The following is a 22,413-nucleotide window of genomic DNA, read 5'->3' on the forward strand; positions in this document are numbered from 1 at the left end:
TAAAAAACTATATATTATTTTTAATATAACATAAAATACTATTATTAAATATTATCATTGAAATATTTAAAATTAATTTAATTTAATTATTAAGTTATTTAATATTATCAAAGGATATATTTTAAAATTGTTTTAAAAACAACATAACATTGAATAATATTATAATAACAATAACAATACACTAAGCCTTATATCCCATACTCTGGAGTTGGTTGTATAAATTTCATCGTAATTTGACTATATTTTACATTGACTATCAACTTATTGCAACCCTTCTTTCTTATGCGGGCTTGGGATCAACAGTGTGATAACACACAGGCAGAATTAAATTATATTAAATAATATTATTGAATAATATTATTTCATAAAATAATAATTTAAATTATATGTATATTTAAATAATATTATATCAATTTGAAATTATATTATATTATAGTGTTGAAATATTATATTTTCATGTGATTTTTATTCAATATTGTTTATATTTTTTAATCTGTTTTTAAATTTTGCTCTATTTAATTTTTAATTAAATATTTTAAATTTTTTATTATTTTATAATAAATATAATTTTTTTATTTACAAATTAATTAATTTCATTTATAATTTTTCTTATGAAAATGTTCATAATTTTTTAATACATAGACACCATTCTCCTACTTGTGAAGGTGCTAGAAACGAAAACATTTTCCTTGAAAACAATGGATGTAAGAAATTCTAGCTTTCAACAATTTTGGAATTTTTTTTGTGAAAATTGAAACATGTTGCCAAACATATATTCTATCATTATTTAAAAAAAAAGAACTGAACAAAAACAGAAAATAAAATACATAAATGATGCCAAACGACACCTAAGTAATTTCACCACTATGCTTCTAGATACTTATTTACATCTTAAGTACTTGGATTTATAGGTATATGAGAACACAGAGGTCAAAAAGCGAGTAGCTGCATCAAATCCATATGGAAAATGGGTTAGTGAAAACATGAGATCCTTGAAGCCGGTAAATTTTCTCTCTGCAACAGTTTTGGACAATGAAACTATCTTAAGACGCCAACAGTAAGTCTTCTACTTCCTAGTAGTTAATGTGGTGTTGTGTTGAATATGAATAAGATTGATTTTAATTCCTTTAATAACACCAATATCTACTGATCTTTTTATGTGAGCTTATTTAGATTTATTTGGTTCTTAACTGATATGTCTCAAGTGGTGAATTTTTCTTTTTATTTGGAACAATGCATTTGTAGTTCTGCACGCTAAAATGATTTACATCCTTGACAACTAAGAGCAGGCCAATATCTAAGGAAAGGTTATTATTCTTTCAGGGATGGTTTTTCTGCTTACTGAAGTTTGTTTAAGAGATGTAAAATCTCTAAATGTTTCTATCTAAAATAATTAAATTGACTTGGATTTGATGTCAAATGGAAAAAACTATGTGCTTCTTGATCACTCTTTTTAACATGGTGAATAGGCTTGGCAGCTCATGGATCTGCTTAGCGCCACATTGCTTTTCAGAAAAATCACATTAATCGAATAGCAAAGTGGTTCTGAGGTTTATTCTGATAAATGGAGAAAAACTATTTTGAATTTTTGCATTTGAATGGTTAAGTAATTTATATTTCTTTGCTGAGAAATCTTCAAATATTTATTACCTCATTTCTTTGTGGGCATAGCTATAATTAGATGCTGCATGGTAACTCAATAGGACTAAAAAAATGGAGAATATGATAGGGCAGGATATGGGGAGAATAAATCTAATTTTGTTTTCCCTTTCATATATAATTAAGGTTTAGTAACATGAAAACATGTGCTTCTTCTCTCTCATTTAATAGAATTTCTCAAAACTCCCATTGAGTATGTTATCACCATGGGTTTACTGAATAAAATGAAAGGTAAATAACGTGGCAGTATATAAGGATGATTAAGAAATGTGGGGAAGGTTTACTGAATTTAGACTGCTTTATTATTTTATTTTCGTTTTTCTTCATATATTTTATAAATTAAAGAGAGAATTATGATGAATGGAGTGTTGGGAGAGTGTGGTAAATAAAAGAATTCTTTATATAATGGGTGAGGATGAAGTTGGTGTAAGGTAATACTCACTCTCTTATAAAATTATAATGATAAGGGCAAATTAGTTTTAAAAGGAATTATCATGTTTGTGTGCATGCTAATGCTATTGCCATAGATTGATGACATTTATATTTCTTTTTCCCTCATGGTTTAGAGATTCAAAAGGTCCAAAAAGAAAAAAAGAAAACCGTGTTCAGTATTAAATTTTCTAACTGTAAAAACATGTTTTGGATGGAACAACATCTTGAATCAACCTTCATATGTTTATGTTTTGGGTTCTGCACATTTCTGCCTATCACATGTGCCCAATGCATTATAAAAGAACCATAGGGTGGTAAAACAAATTACCCCTAGTTCTTGGGCAAAGCGTTCTTAACAAGTTTATGCCTGAGTATGTACCTGTATGGTACTTTTACATAAGTGTGGTTTAAGCACCTGGTTGTTGGTGAGCTGAGTATAATGTGAAATCATCTTGTTAGTTCTTGGTATATTTGTTATTGAGTTTGATTTAATGTGATTGAAGTATCTTGGTTTCTAGTGACCATAACTTAGTCTATCATCAAATATGCAAATATTGACGATTTGAACTGTTCTTATTATCTTTACAATGTGATGTCTCAGGGCTTTTGGTTATTCAAGTGAGGATGTTCAGATGATTATTGAGACTATGGCTGCTCAAGGGAAGGAGCCAACATTTTGCATGGGTGATGATATTCCATTGGCAATATTGTCTCAAAAGCCACACATGCTTTATGATTATTTTAAGCAGCGCTTTGCACAGGTTTGTTAGAATTTTAATCAAGTTAACGAACTCATAAATTTGCTGCATAGAAATCCTACGATAGTATGGTGTTTAAGTGTTTGATTTTGATATATGCATGATTTTACCTCTATATTTTGTTTTCAAAGCTGTCATTCCTTGGTCTTTCTTTTCTCTCTCTTTTTTTTTTTTTTTGGAGAATCCTTGATTGTTCTGCCATTATTTATGCTTCATTTTTATTTTAAGATGCCAAAGGAATATTTGCACTACATGCTTGACGTTGAGTTTGATTGAACAAATATATCAATGTTAGGAGATTGTGCACTAATTGGTGAGAAAATCTAGACAATTATTTAAGCTCAGGATTTAACATGCAAGATAATTGAGTTCTTTGCACTGAGGTTGAGGAACAAAATTGTGCTTGACAGTTGCACAACAATGAGGCAGATGTTGCAGCTGTTTGTGGGTTCATGAAAAACCTTCTTCACCTCCAGTCTTCCCAACAGAAAAATAAAAAAAGAATCTTTGTTGGCTCGAATGCTGTCTTATTGGAGAAAATAAAAGAAAAAAGTTACAAAATGAGAAGGAACATACAATTTTAAGAAACTTGCAAGGAAATTGGAAACTGACACTAAAAGCATATATTTTGTCACTTTTCTATTATTTATTTTTCCTTTTTTTTTTTTTGGGGGGGGGGGGGGGTGTTGACTCATTTAAAGACCATGGATAAAGACTCACGCATTAATTTTATTTATGCAAACCTTTAGAGAGTTGCATGAGATGGAGTTCCTAGGAACACCAAAACTGGTACAGCACTTTTGTTATCAAATTTAGTCTAATAATTTAATTTCTTATAAGTCCATGTTATAGTAAAGTTTATTTTATATATCTGATGTTTTGACTTCATTTGCTTTATTTATTGTTTGCCACTGTTTATATGCAGGTCACAAATCCAGCCATTGATCCTCTTCGTGAAGGATTAGTTATGTCTCTTGAAGTCAATATTGGAAAACGAGGAAATATATTGGAAGTTGGACCTGAAAATGCTTCTCAGGTTTGTACATTTTCCAATATTTATATTTGATGCCATCACATGGTTGTTGTCAAATTGGAAATTATTTTAATCATTTTCTCACTATCAAAATTAATTGTCATCCTGAACCAGGTCGCTTTGTCTAGTCCTGTACTAAATGAAGGGGAGCTTGAGTCATTGCTAAAGGATCCCCAACTAAGGGCCCAAGTCTTGCCTACCTTTTTTGATATACGTAAAGGGGTTGAAGGTTCATTGGAAAAGACACTTTACAAACTATGTGAAGCTGCTGATGAAGCTGTTCGTAATGGTTGCCAACTGCTTGTGCTTTCTGATCATACTGATGAGCTGGTATAAACCATTTTATATTCATATGAAAGCTTATGAATCAGTAAAAGATCTGCTGTGAGAACTAGTTTAGCTCTGATTTGAGTATGTAATCATCAAAGGCTACTGTTTCATATACTTTCATCTCTGATTATAATAGAATTTTCTTTTCTTGATTGTTGTGTCATCAAGTGCACTTAGGAATCCCTTGCTGTTGTTTTTATATGGGACAGACATTGATGTAGTTTTCGTTACCTGAATTTTATTCAATTGCCCTGCCTAGATTTATTAAATATGTGAAGTTCTGTGCTGTCTAAAATTTGGTAAGGGTACGCTAGTGTTACAGAACGGGGAGGGCTAAGAATCCGCATCTTCATTTTGTCATTTAATGTGGCTGTGTGAACATTTGTCTTCTTAACTTAGTTGTTATTTGTATGACTGTTGTGTTATACTTGGTTATTGCATCTCTGTTTCTATTTTTTGTCTTTATATTTTTGTTTATTATGAGAGTCAAGGATATTTGTACCTTGTAACTTTCTGGTATCACTATAATCTCTTTTCAAAGAATGGCTTCTTCTCTTTTGATCTTATATATCTCAGACAGAACTTTATTCTGGATGTGTTTTTCCTTTTTCTGTACCTCTCCAGGAAGCAACTCGTCCTGCAATTCCCATACTTCTAGCTGTAGCTGCTGTTCATCAACATCTTATTCAAAATGGTCTGCGGATGTCAGCTTCCATAGTTGCCGATACTGCTCAGTGCTTCAGTACACATCAATTTGCCTGTTTAATTGGATATGGAGCAAGGTTTGTTCTCTTTTCATTATCTATCTGATGAAATTTTTTTTTTTTTTTTTTTTTTTACTTTTTGTCATTCTGTTCTTTGGTTCATAGTGCTTACCTTATCAAGAATGCTAAGCTACACCTGACTAAAAATTCTTTTGTCTTCATGATCCTGAAAGTGCATCACCTTTTTATGTTAATATCATTTTTGCAGTGCTATATGTCCATACTTGGCATTGGAGACTTGTCGGCAGTGGCGTCTGAGTGCTAAAACAGTGAATTTGATGCGGAATGGAAAAATGCCAACTGTGACAATTGAGCAGGCTCAAACAAACTTTTGCAAGGTCAGTATATATCCAATGATAAAAAGATTTTTGGGATGTTATTTTGTTGTCTTGTCATACAAGAATTTCGTGATCTACGTCATACAAGAATTTCGTGACCTACATTTACTTTATGTCTTGTTATGTTTTATATCCTTGCTACTGATTTTCTTTTATTTGAATGTCATGAAATGGCAAATGGTGATATTAGTAAGAAAAACAGTTACTATCATAACTATGAAGCACAAATATAAAATAGGGATGCAATACAATTTGGATTTGGGGATTTGATACTTCTCAAATAATATAATATGAAACAGCAGGAGATGTCTAACAGAACTTTCTTAGTATTTAGCTACAAATATAACTTTAATGTAAAATATAGGTAAAAGTAAGGCTGAGCAAACGGTCGGTTCAGTTAATTCGGTCATAAAAATGGAATAACTGACTTAACTGACTTAGTTTATTTTAAAAACCGAACTGATCGATGTATATAAGGAAAACCGAAAAAATCAAATTGAATTGAAGTGATCGGTTTCGGTCAGTTTTTTTGGGTTAGTCGGTTCTAGTTTTTAAGTCCTGCATTAATTGTGGACTAGTAGATTCCGGGGGAAAGTGTGATTCCTAGGAAAATGCGATACCCAGGGTTTTTTTCCACTTTCAGGGCATCCCGTATTCAAATTCACTCGTTTGGTTTAGGGAAATCTACATATATTAAATCTTAAATAATTACTATAATCTCCTTGGCATATATGATAGTAACTTAAATAATACAATTTTTAATAAAAGGGGATTATTTAAGGCCTTTTTGGTCAGAAAACGCTTTGGATAATCCCTTATACCCTAAAACCTAAAAATTAAGGATTATTCAAGACATTTTTGGCAAAAACGCCTTGAATAATCACCTCATAGAAATTGAAGGTGTTTTTTTGCCATAAATGCCTTGAATGACCTTATTAAATTTTTTGTAAAGGATTATTTAAGGTGTTTCTTGCAAAAAATGCCTTGAATAATCCCTTTCAATTTTTTTTTGGGATTATTCAAGGCGATTTTGCCCAAAAAAATGCCTTGAAAAATCCCCATCATTTTTTTTATTATTCATGAAATTTTTTTCAAAAAACGCCTTGAATAATCCTTTAAACCCTAAACTCTAACCCTAAAAATTGAGAATTATTGAAGGCGTTTTTGGCCATAAACGCCTTGAATAACCAAAAAAAAAATGATAAGGGATTATTCAAGGTGTTTTTGGCCAAAATGCCTTGAATAATCCCTCATAAAAAATTTTTTAGATTATTCAAGATATTTTTGACCAGAAACACCTTGGATAATCTCATGCAATTTTTGTAAGGGATTATTGAAGGCGTTTTTCATACTAAATGCCATATATATAAGAAATCTAGGGGAGAAGAGGAGATAAGAAAATGTGGATAGTGTAAACGAGTGGCTAGGGTTTAGCAACTAAAAGAAAAATCTAAAAAATGGGTGAATATAAAATTTTATTTAATTATTTATCTTATATTAAATCGGTTATTTTGGTTTATTCGGTTTCAAATTTAGAACCCGAAACCTGACTGCTTTAATCATTTAAACTGAAAGCATAACTGAAATACCCAAATTAATTGACTTGATTTACCCAAAAAATTCTGTTTTTTGGGTTTTAACTGATTTTTGCTCTCCCCTAGGTAAAAGAATGGAAACTTCTTTTTCTTATTAAATTTATATGGGTTTAGTGTTTGAAATTTTGTTTTTCAGTTCAGTTTTTCAGGATTCAATCTTTGAGTTACTAATGACCTTAGTTGTCAATTTTACATACTCTTAAATAAAATATTGTTCTCGCCTTGGTTAAGCTTAATTTATTTCAATTCTGAAGAGACCTAAAACTACTCTATTCTATTCCATTCTTGCTTTTAGTGTGAAAAAACCTAGTTGTCCACGAACATAGTTAGCCACCTTAAGCACTGATCTTTTTCTTGCATTTTTTTTGTGAATGTTGGGGGAGAGAGAGTTTTAAATTGCCTTAGAATCAAGTTTCTTTCTTATACTTTGCTTGTGTGCTAAATATTTTTTGTGATCTAGGCAATCAAAGCTGGTCTTCTCAAAATTCTTTCTAAGATGGGCATCTCGTTACTTTCAAGGTATGAGTTCTGAATGGAAAAAAGTTATCCCTGAATGATTGAATATGGATTTTAATGCCTTGTTATGTGTTTCATTTATTTGTACATATTGACTTACTTTTGTTATTCTCTATTTAGTTATTGTGGTGCACAGATATTTGAGATTTATGGACTGGGGAAGGAAATAGTTGATCTTGCATTTTATGGGAGTGTGTCAAAGATTGGTGGGTTAACTTTTGATGAGGTTAGAAAGATAACTTGCTCTTTGAATTGAATATATCCTGGTATCGGAAAATTTGTGCTTGTTCTTATGAAATAATTTCTCCAATCATTCTTTTATAACATTTTAAAGACCATGCTGTGATGCACCATCAATGTTGTGTTTTGATTTTGTATTGATACTAGTGTTTCTCATGTGTAATATTGCAATTAGGCCTTAATAAAATTAGCAATGTTGGAGTTGATTGTGTAAGTACATGAAAGACCAGTTTTATTGTGTTTTCTTCGGACAGATTGCTCTGCTAACTTCTTGGCCTTGGACTCAGAAATATGCTGATCTTTCTTTCAAGTTGAGGTTTCTAGTGTTTTTTATGAATTATGGAGCTGCATAAAAAAAGTCCATTTTTTATTGCTATGTCAACATTCTTCTTGACCAAAATGGGTTTTCATTGTAAAAACTCAAAAAGAGTAGCCTCTGTCCATCAGCTGTCCAACATTAAGCAAGTTTTGGGTTATTTTAGAAATGTTAAGAAATGTCACGAGTAAATATGCTTTTATATGCATAAAAAATAATGACTTATTTTTCCTTGACTTGTTTCCAAAAATTTCTGTCCAAGCATGACACATGAGTAAATTTAATTGTCAACCTCACAAACAAGTTACAATTTCTAGTCATATAATAACCACATTTTCTCCCAAGACACCATACAATACTTTTCTTTTTTATCAAACAAGCATAAAAGGTCTTCACTATAGCTTCTTCATCATTGTTGTACGTTAAGGATCAGCTTCATGTCCAAAATCATTTATAGTGTATACTAAATGTAGTGATTTGATGTTTTATGAAAAATTAGGCTAATAAGTAATAACAGGTTATTCATTGTTGGGAATTATGGAAAAATGTCTCCTTCACTAGCTTGTTTGTTGTTTTTCTTTAGTGGACAATTTAACAAATTTTCAACTTTCTTATAATTCCAAAATTTTAGTAATTTTCTTGTAACATTTAATGATTGATTTTTTTTTTTTTTTTGCTTGAAGAATTAGAGTCATCAGAAACCATGCTTCATTCAACTTTCATTTGCTTTGAATTGGAGTCCTTATCTTTCCTTTCCTTTATACAACCTTGATTTGATATTTGAATAGTTTGTCCCAAAAATCGGAGAAAAATTTCCTTTTAGTTTTATTGCAAGTTTTATTGCAAAGCCCTGACCAACAACTCAACAATATTCTCAACCATCTTTGTCCATTGGATTACCAGGAAGCGACCTATTGTTCAAGGGGTACCATTTTGAGACTTTTGTTCTTCTTAGTTACAACTATGACCTATTTTTGGTACTAAGATAAGAATGGATTTTCAAATAATCTGCTTGCTTATTTTACAATTACTAGGGTTTAGGGAGTACCATACAAGTTTTTATATTCTTCCAGTTCTAGATTACTTTTGATTGAGAGTATTGAGAAACTGAGAGTTTTGAAATTTCCCTCAGTTTTGATGATTCTCTCCAAATCTTTTGAGTTTCTAGTGATTTTTGCATTTTTCTTTCCCTCTTCCCCTACCTTAGGTGGCCTACTTAATTTGCTGAAGTCCTTGCATTCTTCTGCCATTTTCATCTCAATTTTCTGATTAGGGTGCTATTATGCCGTTTACTTCTGTGTCCATTGATTTTTTTTCTGTGAATCCTGTTTTCTACAGTTGGCGAGGGAGACATTGTCTTTCTGGGTGAAGGCTTTCTCCGAAGATACAGCTAAAAGATTGGAAAATTTTGGATTTATACAATTCAGACCTGGAGGTATCACTTATTGTCAAAATATTTATGCATTGATGGGCAGTCATGAAAATACATGATTTTAGTTATAATTTTATATCTCTTCCTATTGTGGTACTAAGACACTTTATCGGGAAATGAGTGAACAATGTGCTGGATTTAGTTGTAATTCATACAAATTACCTTAAAGGAGGTAATATCATCTTAGTCTGAATTTCTTTTATGTCAGTTATTCCTTGATTTAATAATATTCTCAATCAAAATGGTTTATTGAGTATATTCTGTTTCATTTTCTTTTATAACTTCTATATTTTCATTATTATTATTATTATTGTTCTATTTTTTAATTGTTAAAAGGGGAGTATCATGGAAACAACCCTGAGATGTCAAAACTACTTCATAAAGCTGTTCGCCAGAAGAGTGAAAGTGCGTTTTCAATTTATCAGCAGCACTTGGCCAGCCGTCCAGTCAATGTTAGTCAATACATATGATATTCCTTTCTTGTCTCAATGCAATAGCTATCATTGCAGAATTACATGAGATGTTTTCATTCATATTTATTAACTGTAGGTTCTTCGTGATCTTCTTGAATTCAAAAGTGATCGTGCACCAATTCCTGTTGGAAAAGTTGAACCCGCCTTATCCATCGTTCAAAGATTTTGCACTGGTGGAATGTCACTTGGAGCTATTTCCCGGGAAACTCATGAGGCAATAGCCATTGCTATGAACAGACTAGGTGGAAAGTCTAATTCAGGAGAAGGTGGTGAGGTAATCCAGGACCCGAGATATATTGTACTGTTTCTTTCTTATTTGTATTCTTTTGAGCATATATATATATAGTAATCCTTTGGTCACAAGCACTTGTTATTTCAAAAGAAAAGGTCAGTGCCATGTGTAACTGCACGGGAAGTGCTGAGTTATATTTACTGTTTATTAATTACTCATTTTGCTAGCAAATTATAGACCTAAATAATCTTGAAACTTATCACTTCACAATAATCTTGACATGTTTCTGTTGGCTTAGCTGAAGAGGTAGAGAGCATTGGTAGGTTTGATTTAGGTCTTCCTATTGCTAGGAGAATGGTCCTTTTCTCCCCTCCGCTAACACACCAAACATTTGGAAAAAATTGAAGAAACTAATGTTTCTTGTTTTATTTTCTCGAAGGATCCAATTCGCTGGAGCCCACTTACGGATGTTGTTGATGGGTATTCTCCCACGCTGCCACATCTTAAAGGTCTTCAAAATGGCGATACTGCTACGAGTGCTATTAAACAGGTCATCAAACAGAACTTTGCTTATGAAAAGTTTCATATGATTCTGTAATTTTTCATGTGGGCCTCACGAGTTTTCTTAAGGGCACTGATATCGAAACAACACACCTGTTATTATCTTGCACAATGTGAATGATATATATTTGGATTACTTATGCATTAGCCCCATAATTGCATAGCACTCAGTCATATTTGGTTTCAAATGTGACTTTAGTTAGCTACCTTGTTATTTATTGTCACAATTATTACAACTAAGAATTGCTTTTAGAAATTTAGAGTAAAAAGTTAAAGAACTACAAAATTTAGTAAAAAGAACGATACAATGACCTCAATACTTGAATCTCCTTTATTGTTGGCACATTTTTGGTAAAATTTATATATTCAATGAAAAAAACAGAAAAATAACTGAATACACTATGGAGGCAATCTGTCACTGTGGCACCAGGTGCATAATGATCCCTAACTTTTTTTCATTAGATGGGAAGCACATAGATAAACCTCATGGTTTTGATCTGCCAGGAGCAGCCTGTGCTTTTGATACTTCAAGTAGTCATGCATATTGTTCCTTTTATTCTTATGCATCACTATTTCTTCAGGTTGCTTCTGGTCGTTTTGGTGTTACTCCAACATTCTTGGCCAACGCTGATCAGTTGGAAATCAAAATTGCACAAGGTGCAAAGCCTGGTGAAGGAGGTCAGTTGCCTGGGAAAAAAGTTAGTGCATACATTGCAAGGTTAAGAAATTCTAAACCGGGTGTTCCACTTATATCTCCACCTCCGCACCATGACATTTATTCTATTGAGGATCTTGCTCAATTGATCTTTGACCTACATCAGGTAATTGATTGCTTCATATTTTATCTAGAGTAGATTATACATATGGTACTTGAACTATAACAAATGTACTGAGCTTTAAAAACATATATCTAGTACAACCAGTAACACTGTTAAACCAACTTGCTTATGTGGCATCAAATAGGTTTTCAACATATCAGTTTTCCAGGCAACCAAAACTCGAGGAAATCTTCTGGAAACTCGAAATGAGTTTGGTAAATTAATACAGGATCATTGGCAACCACAACTTGAAAATCGAATAGTAATTTACCTAAACTGATTTTAAGTTCTAGAACTTTTCCTGAAGTCTTAGTTGCCTCCAAAAACCAATTATGAAAAGTCAAAAATCGATTTTAATGCAACATAAGAAGGTTAAGTTAATGGTTGCACTAAATTGATCTAGATTTTGAAAGTTTAGGGGCCTAATTACACATTTTTTTAATTCAGCTACTAAAATATCATTGCAATCTGTTTATAGTCTTACTAAAAGCAGTATCCTTGGAGTACTGACAGCAATACTATCTTATATCTACCAAATACATAGGTCAACCCAAAGGCTAAGGTGTCTGTAAAGCTAGTGGCTGAAGCTGGAATTGGAACTGTTGCTTCTGGGGTTGCAAAGGGTAACGCTGATATCATACAGGTTACTGTTCACAATTTATTACGAGTATCTTGAGCTCTTAGCTGTGTCATGTTTCTTCAGCTTTATATCCATGCCCTTTAATGTTGCTGTTTTTTTTTTTTTTTTTTTTTTTCTGATTTCTTCAATTTCATAACACTCTAATCAATCTTTTTCGAAGATGGTTTACCATAAAGGTTGTGCCTCGACAAATGTGCTTAGAACGTTTATGCATTCTTCTATTGTTAGAGTATACTAGTGCTTAACCAATGCGTCAGGTTAGGTTAGTAAGTTTCAGTAATTAGTGTAATTGTTTCCTAATGATGAATATATATGTTCATTGGTAATTTTGAAGAGCAATTATTAACAACTATTGATGAATAAAATAAGAGCAACAGAGGAAAAATAGATTAAGGGACCAAGTTAATTTTTCTGGAGGAAGGAACTGCAGTAAAAGGGAGCATGAAGTCATACAATTAGAAATATTTATTTTGGAGGACAGTTCTGCAGTTGCATATTACTAAGAATTCCAAGCACCACAAAACTGATCACTGAAAAATTTGATATAAGAGGAAAAAATATAAAAAATAACAAAGAAATCGATTTTCATAAATTAAGATATGTAAAATGAAGTCTCAATGTCATGCTTGAAACAAGAATAACCTTATTACATGAATGTTACAAAACATTGGTGCACATTAGAGAAACATCATAAAGTTGCATAAAGAGATATATAAACAAATAGGGAAATGAAAGAGGGAAAATAAATCTAAAATTTCCATAACATGTGAAGCTCATGTTATGTCTGCACCTGCAAAATATACCAAAAAAAAACACCATTAATATTTTTTCAAGACATGAACACATTAAATATTACAGAAAAATGAAAATAAAGCTAGGTCTTGTACTCAACTAACAACTCTAATTTGCTTCTTAATTTTATTTTTCAGATATCAGGGCATGATGGTGGTACTGGAGCCAGTCCCATAAGTTCCATTAAACATGCTGGTGGTCCTTGGGAGCTTGGACTTACAGAGACTCACCGGGTATTTGTTTATCCTACCAAATTATTCATCATTTGATAATAGCAATAGTAAATCACTGATCTTTTACAGACCCTCATTGAAAATGGACTAAGAGAAAGGGTAATTCTTAGAGTTGATGGTGGTTTCAAAAGTGGAGTTGATGTTTTAATGGCTGCAGCGATGGGTGCTGATGAGTATGGGTTTGGTTCTGTGGCAATGATTGCTACTGGTTGTGTTATGGCTCGCATTTGCCACACAAATAATTGCCCAGTTGGTGTTGCCAGTCAGGTAGTAAGAAACCCTTTTCATTTTGTGATGCTATAATTGATAGTGCTCTTATATAATATATTATCCCATTTTTTTATTAATATATATTTTCTTATTTTAACATTAGCGAGAAGAACTTCGTGCACGATTTCCTGGCGTGCCTGGTGATCTTGTCAATTTCTTTTTATATGTTGCAGAAGAGGTAATACATATTCCTGATGGGGTTTTGCATTTTAGACTTCTTTTTTAGAGTATCATGCTCGCTTTTGCTTTTCCACATTCTTCCCTTTCTAATAGAATTAATTTTATTTTGGTCAGGTGCGTGGCTTCTTGGCACAATTGGGTTATGAAAAGTTGGATGATATAGTTGGACGAACAGATTTATTAAAACCACGAGATATGTCACTAGTGAAAACCCAGCATCTTGATCTGAATTACATCTTGTCGGTATGTATTTAAATCATTGCCTGCTCTCATCACATGAGTGTTTTTCTGGTGAATATGCTTACTTTTATCTGCACTCAACATGAGAACCGTCTTTGTTTCCTAGAGTGTTGGATTACCAAAATGGAGCAGTACTGCCATCAGGAATCAAGAAGTTCACTCAAATGGTCCTGTACTGGATGATAATTTACTTGCTGATCCTGAGGTAACACTTGCATGACTAATTATTAATGAATAATTTTGTTGATATGTGTGCCTACTAGTATATTTTACCCATATCCATGTAATTTCACATTCATGATTAATGCCTTTGTTCTTGACTGGGACATTAAGTGGCCGTACCTTGTGAGATTTAGACAAACAAAAGATATTCTAGTAGTCCCTTCTATTTCAATTGTTCTTAAAATTCTTTTAACTTGATTCGGCAAGTTTTACTTCTCCACTTGTGTCATCTTATTGTGTATGGAGCATGGATATTCCTCAACCCTCTGCGTATTGGTGTTGGGTCTGTGTTGGATGCTTTTAATATGACAGGATATGTATCCAACATGTCTGTATATGAAAAAAAAAAAATTTTAAGTAATAGTTGTATTTGGACATGGTGATCGATGCCAGAAATTCAAAAACAAAAACATGATACAAAGGGGATAACATGAAGTGACGATGGAGGTGGCAATGCCTTGACCAGAAAAGTGTAGGAAAATTTGATATTACAAAGAGAAATGGTAGAAAATAGAGGGAGTGAAGTAAGGTTGGCTTGGGTGTCTTGGTGTCAATGGCAGCTTTTATCTCGGATAATTTTGATTTAAGCCTTAAATCAGAGAAGAAAAGAGAGGAAATTGATAGTGGTTGGTGGCTGGGTTGGAAAAGAGAAGGGCAAATGGAGTCAGTGGATTTGCAAGAGAACAAGGGAATTTGAATAATGAAAAATAAGCAACTCACATAATCTTCATATTGCATATGGCTTGGATTTGGCCTAATAAATTTCTAAATAAATTTCTAAGCTTGTTGGTTCATGGCATTCTGTTTTAATATCTTTAAAGCCCAAACTTAAAGGCTATTATGTCTACTTACAAAAATCTTTTCTCGATCATTAATTTATCTTAATAACTTATTACAAAAGAACAATTTTATTTTGTTTATTTTAAAAGATTTTTTACTGTATACTTGGTTAAAATTAATCAAAATATATTCTTTTGTTATGGTATCATGCCTTGATTGTATCCTAATTTTTTAGAAGTTGCCATGTCACTATGTCCATATTGTCATACTTGAACCTTATCCTGTGTCAGTAGCTTTGCTTCCCAGGTAACAATTTTGCACTTCAAGACTCCGGGAGAATTTTCAAGTGAAGGATGTCATTATAGTTGATTGTTATAGTTGCAATGTTTCATAAACAAAATCTGTCCACTAATGATATGACCATGATCTATGAAATCTGAGTTCTACTCTCTCAGTTTTACATAAGGTACCATAGAGAATTGATACGGTCAAGGACTTTGTGGCTGTTTCTGTTAATAATCCTTATGCTATGTTGCTGTCTGAATAAGAAAAACTACTAGGTTCAGGTATTGGTTGCGATAAGTTCAGGTATTAGATGGAAGAGTATCAAAATCTCCCAACTTTCAATAAAATGGTTTAGAGTTAAGAAAAGGCCTTCAGTTTTAAGTTTGAAAAACATAATTTTTTTATTGACTTTACCCAGTAACTTATATTAAGTGGTATTTTCCCACATTAGTGAAGTTTTGGATTTGTTGTGGCTTTATATTGAGTTGTCCGTCTTCATTTATTTCTAATTGGTTTTAGGTTGGATGCTAACATGGTATAAGAGCCTAGGTTTCTTGTGTTGCTTATTAGTCTTGTTCTTTGTTGCCTTTATTTGTTTGTCCTTGTGCTAGGCCCCTTAGTTTCAGTTGTTAGTTTTCGACCTCGATGAAATGGGGTTGTTAATTGCCACTATCACACACTGGTTAAGTCTTGAGTTTGTTGTAGCCTTATATTCACATTGGGCCTCTCCACCTGTTGTCAACTGGTTATACATCTATAGGAACTAGAAACAACGCGGTAAGATAGAATTTAATCTTTAAATTTTTTTGTGAAAACTGTTAATTGAATTTATTTTGTTCTACAACATCTGTAATGAGTTATTACTAATAGCCACTAATTAAGAAGCTTTCTTTAATTCTTTCCAGATATCTGATGCAATTGAAAATGAGAAAGAGGTACATAAGACTGTAAAGATATACAATGTGGACCGTGCTGTTTGTGGTCGTGTAGCAGGTGTGATTGCAAAGAAATATGGTGACACTGGGTTTGCAGGGCAGCTTAATATAACGTGAGATCCAACTCCTTAACAGCTGATGTTAGTGCTTTAAAAACATATCTTTATTCATGCAAGCTAAAATATCTTTCTTATTGTCCATAGATTTACTGGTAGTGCTGGGCAGTCATTTGCATGCTTCCTGACTCCTGGAATGAATATTCAGCTTATTGGAGAAGCTAATGATTATGTAGGAAAGGTACTTTGACTGAACTGCTATTTGCATGCTCTGTTGGATAATTTTAAGGCTCTGAAAAAACGGTTTTGATTTTCCAAAATTTTGAAGTTGGTTAGCAAAAAACTTGCATTTTTGTGATTCTGTTGATTTTTCTATCGACTCTGGCTACTCTAGACTTAACTAGGTATGAAACAATCTAAACATGTAAACAATAGCTCAAAATTTTTCCTTTTCCGAACATGAATTTTCAAAACTATCATGTCCATTCATTTTGATTTTACTAAACTGATGTAAACATTGTTAGCCATCTTTCAAGTTAAATTGGAATTTAGGACAAATTTTTTAAGATGGGCCTTTAAGCAATGATTTAACTTTACATTGTTTCTTCATAGAATCTGACATGAATTCTAAATATTACAAGGGTATGGCTGGAGGTGAGTTGGTAGTAACCCCTCTTGAGAATACCGGGTTTTGCCCAGAGGATGCAACTATAGTAGGAAATACATGTTTGTATGGGGCAACAGGTGGCCAAATCTTTGTTAGAGGGAAGGCTGGAGAGCGTTTTGCTGTGAGAAACTCGCTTGCTCAAGCAGTGGTTGAAGGCACTGGTGACCATTGCTGTGAGTACATGACCGGTGGTTGTGTGGTTATACTTGGAAAGTGAGTAATGTTTTTTTTTTTTTTTTGTACTGGTTATTATGAAGCTACTTGATGGAATTCATTGAACATTGGTAGTTATTTTTTACAGAGTGGGGAGAAATGTTGCTGCTGGAATGACTGGAGGTTTAGCATACATACTTGATGAGGATGATACTCTAATCCCCAAGGTTTGTGCAGCAAAGGCCTATCTTCCTCTCATATCCTGGCTTCTTAATTGTATTATACAATGCAAAATATCTTGTTTAACAGTCTTGCATCCTTGAATATATTTTGTAGAAATGCTATGCAGTTAAATTTGTGATGAGGCCTTTCTGCTGCTCTAGGAAATGATTCTTAACTATTTTCATTGTCATCTATTGTGTGACTCATTTTCTTCAGTTGCTCAGGCAGAATTTTGCCATATAAAACATATGCAAAGTTTTGCCTTCAATGAGATAAAATATTTTAATGCTTCTCATTGGCTTTTCTCTCCTTTCTTTCCATTTCAATTCACCTTATCATTACTTTTATATATTTTTTTTTCATTGATGCTAAGCTTTGTAGTACTTGCCAATTTCTTATCCCCCAAACCCTCCATAGGCCAAAAGGAAAAAAAAAAAATGGCCTTTTTGAACGTCTCAATTTCTTCTCCTAATTTTGAGGCTTGAATTTGTTAGCGAAAGCACTAGATACATAGCTTTTGAATTGAAGGCCTCTTGTACATTTCCAATCCGCTTGCTTCATTGTATGCAAACCTTGCACTTTTAAGTATAATTGTTATAAGATGTATGTCAGTGGAAATTAATGTTTCTGTTCTGATTCTGCTGGACTCACTATCTATGTGAAAAACATATAGTACTATTGTCATTTGGCTTCCAACACCTTTAACTGCTGATAGTCTACACTATGGTTAAATAAATAATTTCTTCTCTTTATTTAAGAGGTTTTTTTATACATTATTCCATTTATGTCATTGTTACCCTGCGTCCCCACCCCATCCCCCCTGTTGTCCTTTACATTATTAATTTTGCATCATCATTTAGCAATATTTGTTTTTCAGTTATGACTAGATCTGCTTTTGCTGCTTCTATTGCTTCTTTTCTCTGTCACTACCATCAATATTCCTTAAAATCCACATCTTTATACTTTTATAAATGTTTGATCAGGTAAATAAGGAAATTGTGAAGATCCAAAGAGTAACTGCCCCCGTTGGACAGATGCAACTCAAGAGCCTTATTGAGGCCCATGTTGTAAGTTCACCTTGAATTGTCCAACAATCATCATGAATGAATACAACAAACAAATGCTTTACTTACCACATATTTCTTAGTAAGGGTATTCAAAATTCGGTTTTAATTGAATTAATTGATTAAATTGATTTAATTTGGTTATTCGGTCAATTACCGAATTAATTGATTTTCAGTTAATTCGGTTTTCGAACCAAATGAACTAAAATTTTAATCGAAATATCATAAAATTTACATATAAAACTTAAAATATATGAAATTGCTCATTTTATTTTAAGTTATTAAAATTTTGAATTTAATACTTTGGTGTTTGAATATTTTTATTGGATGATTTTTTTTAATTTGTTTTAAATATAAAAAAATTTAAAATTTAAAATATAATTTAACTTAATGTATTTTATTATTTGGTTAATTGAAAAATTAATTAAACCGATAAAATTAATTTCAGTCAATTAATTTTTGAAATTAAAAAATTCAGTTTTATTAACAAAAATAAAATAATATAATTCGATTTTGAGTAATTCAGCTCAAAATTAATTGAACTGGCTGAATAAACATTCCTATTTCTTGACATAAGGGCTACTGCTTGCTGACCAGTGGCAGAGCCACAGTCAGACCATGGCCCGCCTAAGTTTTAGTTTTCTAATACTTACATGGTGAATAATTTAGTTTAGGTTCTCATTAAGTATACGAAAACTAATCTGCCCCCCCCCCCCCCCAACTCTAACCCTTGCGTATAAAATGATGTTAAAAATTTATAGAAATTTCCTTTATTTGAAGAAACATTTATAAATTCTGGTTTCCCAAAAGTTAAGTATTGAAATCATGTTGAGTCTTAACTTAGAATTTTCTCTATAGTATATTCTTTTAACAAAATCTTATGTTACTAATTTTAAGTGATTTGTTTGTTATGTAATAGTTGTCACAAGCATGTTACTCTAATGCGTTTTCTGTGTTACTAAATTTAATTTTTACATAATATAATATATATGTATGTTTATATGTGTGTGTGTTGTGTATTTTATTCTTTTGTTTCAAAATTCCTTTGAAAGTTTATTTTCCTCTATATTTTCCAAAGCAAAATAAGTCTTGAAAGATCTAGGATGTAAATCAATAACATGGATGTAGAAATTTATAGCCGTTTGTTTTGATTATGCAAATTGTAATTTAATGCCTGCTGCTACTGCTGTAACTGAAAACACTGATTTTCTTTATTTTCTTTAGACGAATTAATAGTTGTTATTCTTTAAGCATGTTACTCTAATTAATAGTTGCTGTAACTGACATCCTCTTTTGTTAATTTGAAGATGTTATCGTTGAATAATGTTGGTTAAAATTATAATCAACAGTATCTCATGTAATGAGGATTGTCATTAACTTTAAAAACTAGTCTTGTAAATGTTGGATTTACTATTATTGTTTAACTTTTTAAAGTGGTCCTCTAATACTAAATTTCTGATGTCTACTAGATTCAGAATCGCAAATCATCTTAAGAACTGCATTGCCTTTATTTTATCTTCTCAAACAATGTCTTTACTTTGTAAATCTTCATGAAGGAAAAAACTGGGAGCACCAAAAGCTCTACGATTCTGACAGAGTGGGACAAGTACTTACCACTGTTCTGGCAGCTTGTTCCACCTAGTGAAGAAGATACCCCTGAGGCTTGTGCTGAGTATCAGAGTACAGCTGCTGAGCGGGTGACATTGCAGTCAGCATAAAGATAAGGTATGTTCACTGAGACTATTATTGCAGCCCCACCCTGTACAGATCAACCGAAAGGGGATGGGTTGAGGGTGTTTATTAAAGCTTTCATGCTTGGGGAGTTCGGTGCAGGGAGGTACAAACTTTGGTAATCAAAGGTACCTTGCCCTATCTATCCAAAAGGATTCAGCGCCCCCCCCCCCCCCCCCCCAAGTGTTTATAGAAGTTGTATAGTGATCTGTGTTTGAAAGTTGTAAATTCAGGTTAGTTTAGTTTTCACAATCTTGACTAAGGTTTATTTTGTAGGCAACAATTTTTTCATCCATTTAAACTTCTTTCGTATGCTCATCTTCAGTTTTGCCATTAGTTTCATAGTTTTGTTTTTTGTTTTTCATTGTCAGCAAACCAGTTGGAATATAAGTCTTTCAATGCCCATTACTTTTGAATACTAATTTAATAGTCATAGGCACGAAGATATGATTATTTTATATGATACGGTAAATATGCATCGGTCTATTTCATAAGCGCGAAACCAGTTGTCAAAATGGAATCTGTTGGTCCGGGGACCTTCCATTTAATGGTTATACTGGTTTGATTTTGGCCAATGTTGAAGAACTCCCCTTGCTCCCGATAAAGTCATCCGTGTATAAGAGCGATGCCACCCAAGCTTTGCATCAAGAAAGATTGTCCATGGGAAGTATTTGACCTCCGGGGAGGACCCTGTACACTAATGAAGATGTATTCTGGATCAACCTCCATCCTCGTTTTGTTGCATGTGGGGTTGGCAAACTAATGCAATCGATGTGTTATCCTTAAAGTTTTGTGGTTATGGTAACAAAAACAATTGACAAGAAAGAAAGAAAGAAAGAAATCTAAGATACTTTTAGGAAGCTGGTTTGGAGATAATAGCTTTTTCATCAGTTGCAAGTGGAATTTTGAAAATGTTTTTCACATGATATAATGCCTTAATTGAAAAAAATAAAATATTGCACTTCAAGTTCTTAAAACTTGAACCAAAATAATTTTTTTTTTTTTTTAAAAAGTGCTTTTAATCTTGAAAGAATGTAAAGTAGTATCAAATGCATGTTAATAAAAGTGTTTGTAAGTCTCAATCATGTTAGAATAACCCTTTTCATCTATTTTCACCTTTTGGATGAAAAATTCTCTCTTGAAATGAAAAACATCGTTCAATGAATATATTTTTTAAATTTTCAAAAAGAGCATTAGGATATCCGACAATAACATCGGAATTTTTTATGTCATTTTTCAAACAAAAAGCATTTGAATGCGTGAAATCTTGTTAAGTATTTGAATATTACCTCAAAATATTAAAATGGTCTAGTTATTTTTCTAAACAGAAAGGAATTCCATTCGATTGCCTTCTTAAGGGATTCATTTGAATACTTTTTATTTCATTCTAATGATTTTTTTATACTTCCAAAATATCATTTCTCAGTACATATTCATATTACATAGTTATAAATCATTATTTTCATATTAATATACTTTAGTGAAAACATTTTTTTTTGTAATATATAAATGTTTCCCTAGAAATGCTTTGTTAAAACACTCCAACTCTCTAAATCCCACAGCTCCGATTGTTAAAAGGACAATCATGGCCAACGTCTTGTTAGTTCCTCGCGAAGGGAGAGTCAAAGGCGAATTTGGACGGTGATTCGCCATGAAGCGGGTTAAAATTAGGGTTTTTTTTTTTTTTTTTTTGTAAATACAAATTACGGTTTTAATTTGAATAAAAAAGTTTTTTATTGATTAATTGATATGTCATGTCATCTAACACGTGCACTTATGGTAAAGGTGATTGCCACATCAGCATTCAGGCGGCAATCCAAGTTTGGATTTTTGACTCAACACAAAACTTTTAGTGACGTAATCAATTTCTATTAGTCGGACTCAATTTGATGAATATTCTAAGTTTAACTTTTTAAGTATTAAATAGAATTTAAATTTGAACTATTTGTATTATAAAAAGGGAGTTTTAACCGATCAAAATTTTCATTGATAATGATTGATTTGTTGGTCAAGTGAAATTTTGTATTAAATAAATAATAATAATTTGTTTTACCGAAAAAGAAATTAAACGTTGGTTGTTATTGATACACTAGAGATAGAGATGAATATATTTCCCACAGTGAGCAAAATCCTCCACCTGTTGGCACACGTCTCTTCTCTGCGTTTTCTCTTCTTCATTTGACTTATATACGGTCCGTTTTTGTTTTTCTTTCTTTGCTTTCCTTGCTGTATTTTTTTCTTAAGACTTTGTTTATGCTTTTCTACCTTTTTACGAATAAAAATATACACATAATTTACCAACATAGTCCTGAGGCACGCATGATGTGACCCACATTTGGTTGGCCTAGGTACATATATATCACATTGCACTGTTTTCTTCATTACTCATCCGTTTCCAATTTTCCTTCTTAACATTCTTCATCTTCATCCCAATAAAGTTTTTCAT

General features: G+C 32.3%; 1 protein-coding gene across 2 annotated transcripts in view; it reads left to right on the top strand.

Annotated features, from left to right (window-relative positions):
* LOC111311455 (ferredoxin-dependent glutamate synthase 1, chloroplastic/mitochondrial) overlaps positions 1–20,427 on the top strand; it is a 28,962-nt gene extending 8,535 nt beyond the window's left edge. For both annotated transcript variants that reach the window (XM_022910842.2, XM_022910843.2), the window contains 25 exons: positions 912–1,057; positions 2,693–2,852; positions 3,775–3,885; positions 3,997–4,212; positions 4,837–4,994; positions 5,185–5,314; positions 7,370–7,428; positions 7,546–7,651; positions 9,320–9,416; positions 9,750–9,865; positions 9,963–10,160; positions 10,558–10,668; positions 11,261–11,500; positions 12,042–12,140; positions 13,067–13,162; positions 13,232–13,429; positions 13,536–13,610; positions 13,727–13,855; positions 13,959–14,057; positions 16,045–16,187; positions 16,278–16,371; positions 16,772–17,010; positions 17,099–17,177; positions 18,156–18,239; positions 19,793–20,427. In XM_022910842.2, the coding sequence (XP_022766577.2) occupies positions 912–1,057; positions 2,693–2,852; positions 3,775–3,885; positions 3,997–4,212; positions 4,837–4,994; positions 5,185–5,314; positions 7,370–7,428; positions 7,546–7,651; positions 9,320–9,416; positions 9,750–9,865; positions 9,963–10,160; positions 10,558–10,668; positions 11,261–11,500; positions 12,042–12,140; positions 13,067–13,162; positions 13,232–13,429; positions 13,536–13,610; positions 13,727–13,855; positions 13,959–14,057; positions 16,045–16,187; positions 16,278–16,371; positions 16,772–17,010; positions 17,099–17,177; positions 18,156–18,239; positions 19,793–19,954 (3,345 nt within the window). In that variant the 3' untranslated portion in view covers positions 19,955–20,427. The remainder of the gene's footprint in view (positions 1–911; positions 1,058–2,692; positions 2,853–3,774; positions 3,886–3,996; positions 4,213–4,836; positions 4,995–5,184; positions 5,315–7,369; positions 7,429–7,545; positions 7,652–9,319; positions 9,417–9,749; positions 9,866–9,962; positions 10,161–10,557; positions 10,669–11,260; positions 11,501–12,041; positions 12,141–13,066; positions 13,163–13,231; positions 13,430–13,535; positions 13,611–13,726; positions 13,856–13,958; positions 14,058–16,044; positions 16,188–16,277; positions 16,372–16,771; positions 17,011–17,098; positions 17,178–18,155; positions 18,240–19,792) is intronic.
* Positions 20,428–22,413: the final 1,986 nt, after the last annotated feature.

Source organism: Durio zibethinus, chromosome 1, assembly GCF_047325235.1.
Source record: "Durio zibethinus cultivar Kanyao isolate XHJ-2024 chromosome 1, ASM4732523v1, whole genome shotgun sequence".
NCBI classification, from domain to species: domain Eukaryota; kingdom Viridiplantae; phylum Streptophyta; class Magnoliopsida; order Malvales; family Malvaceae; genus Durio; species Durio zibethinus.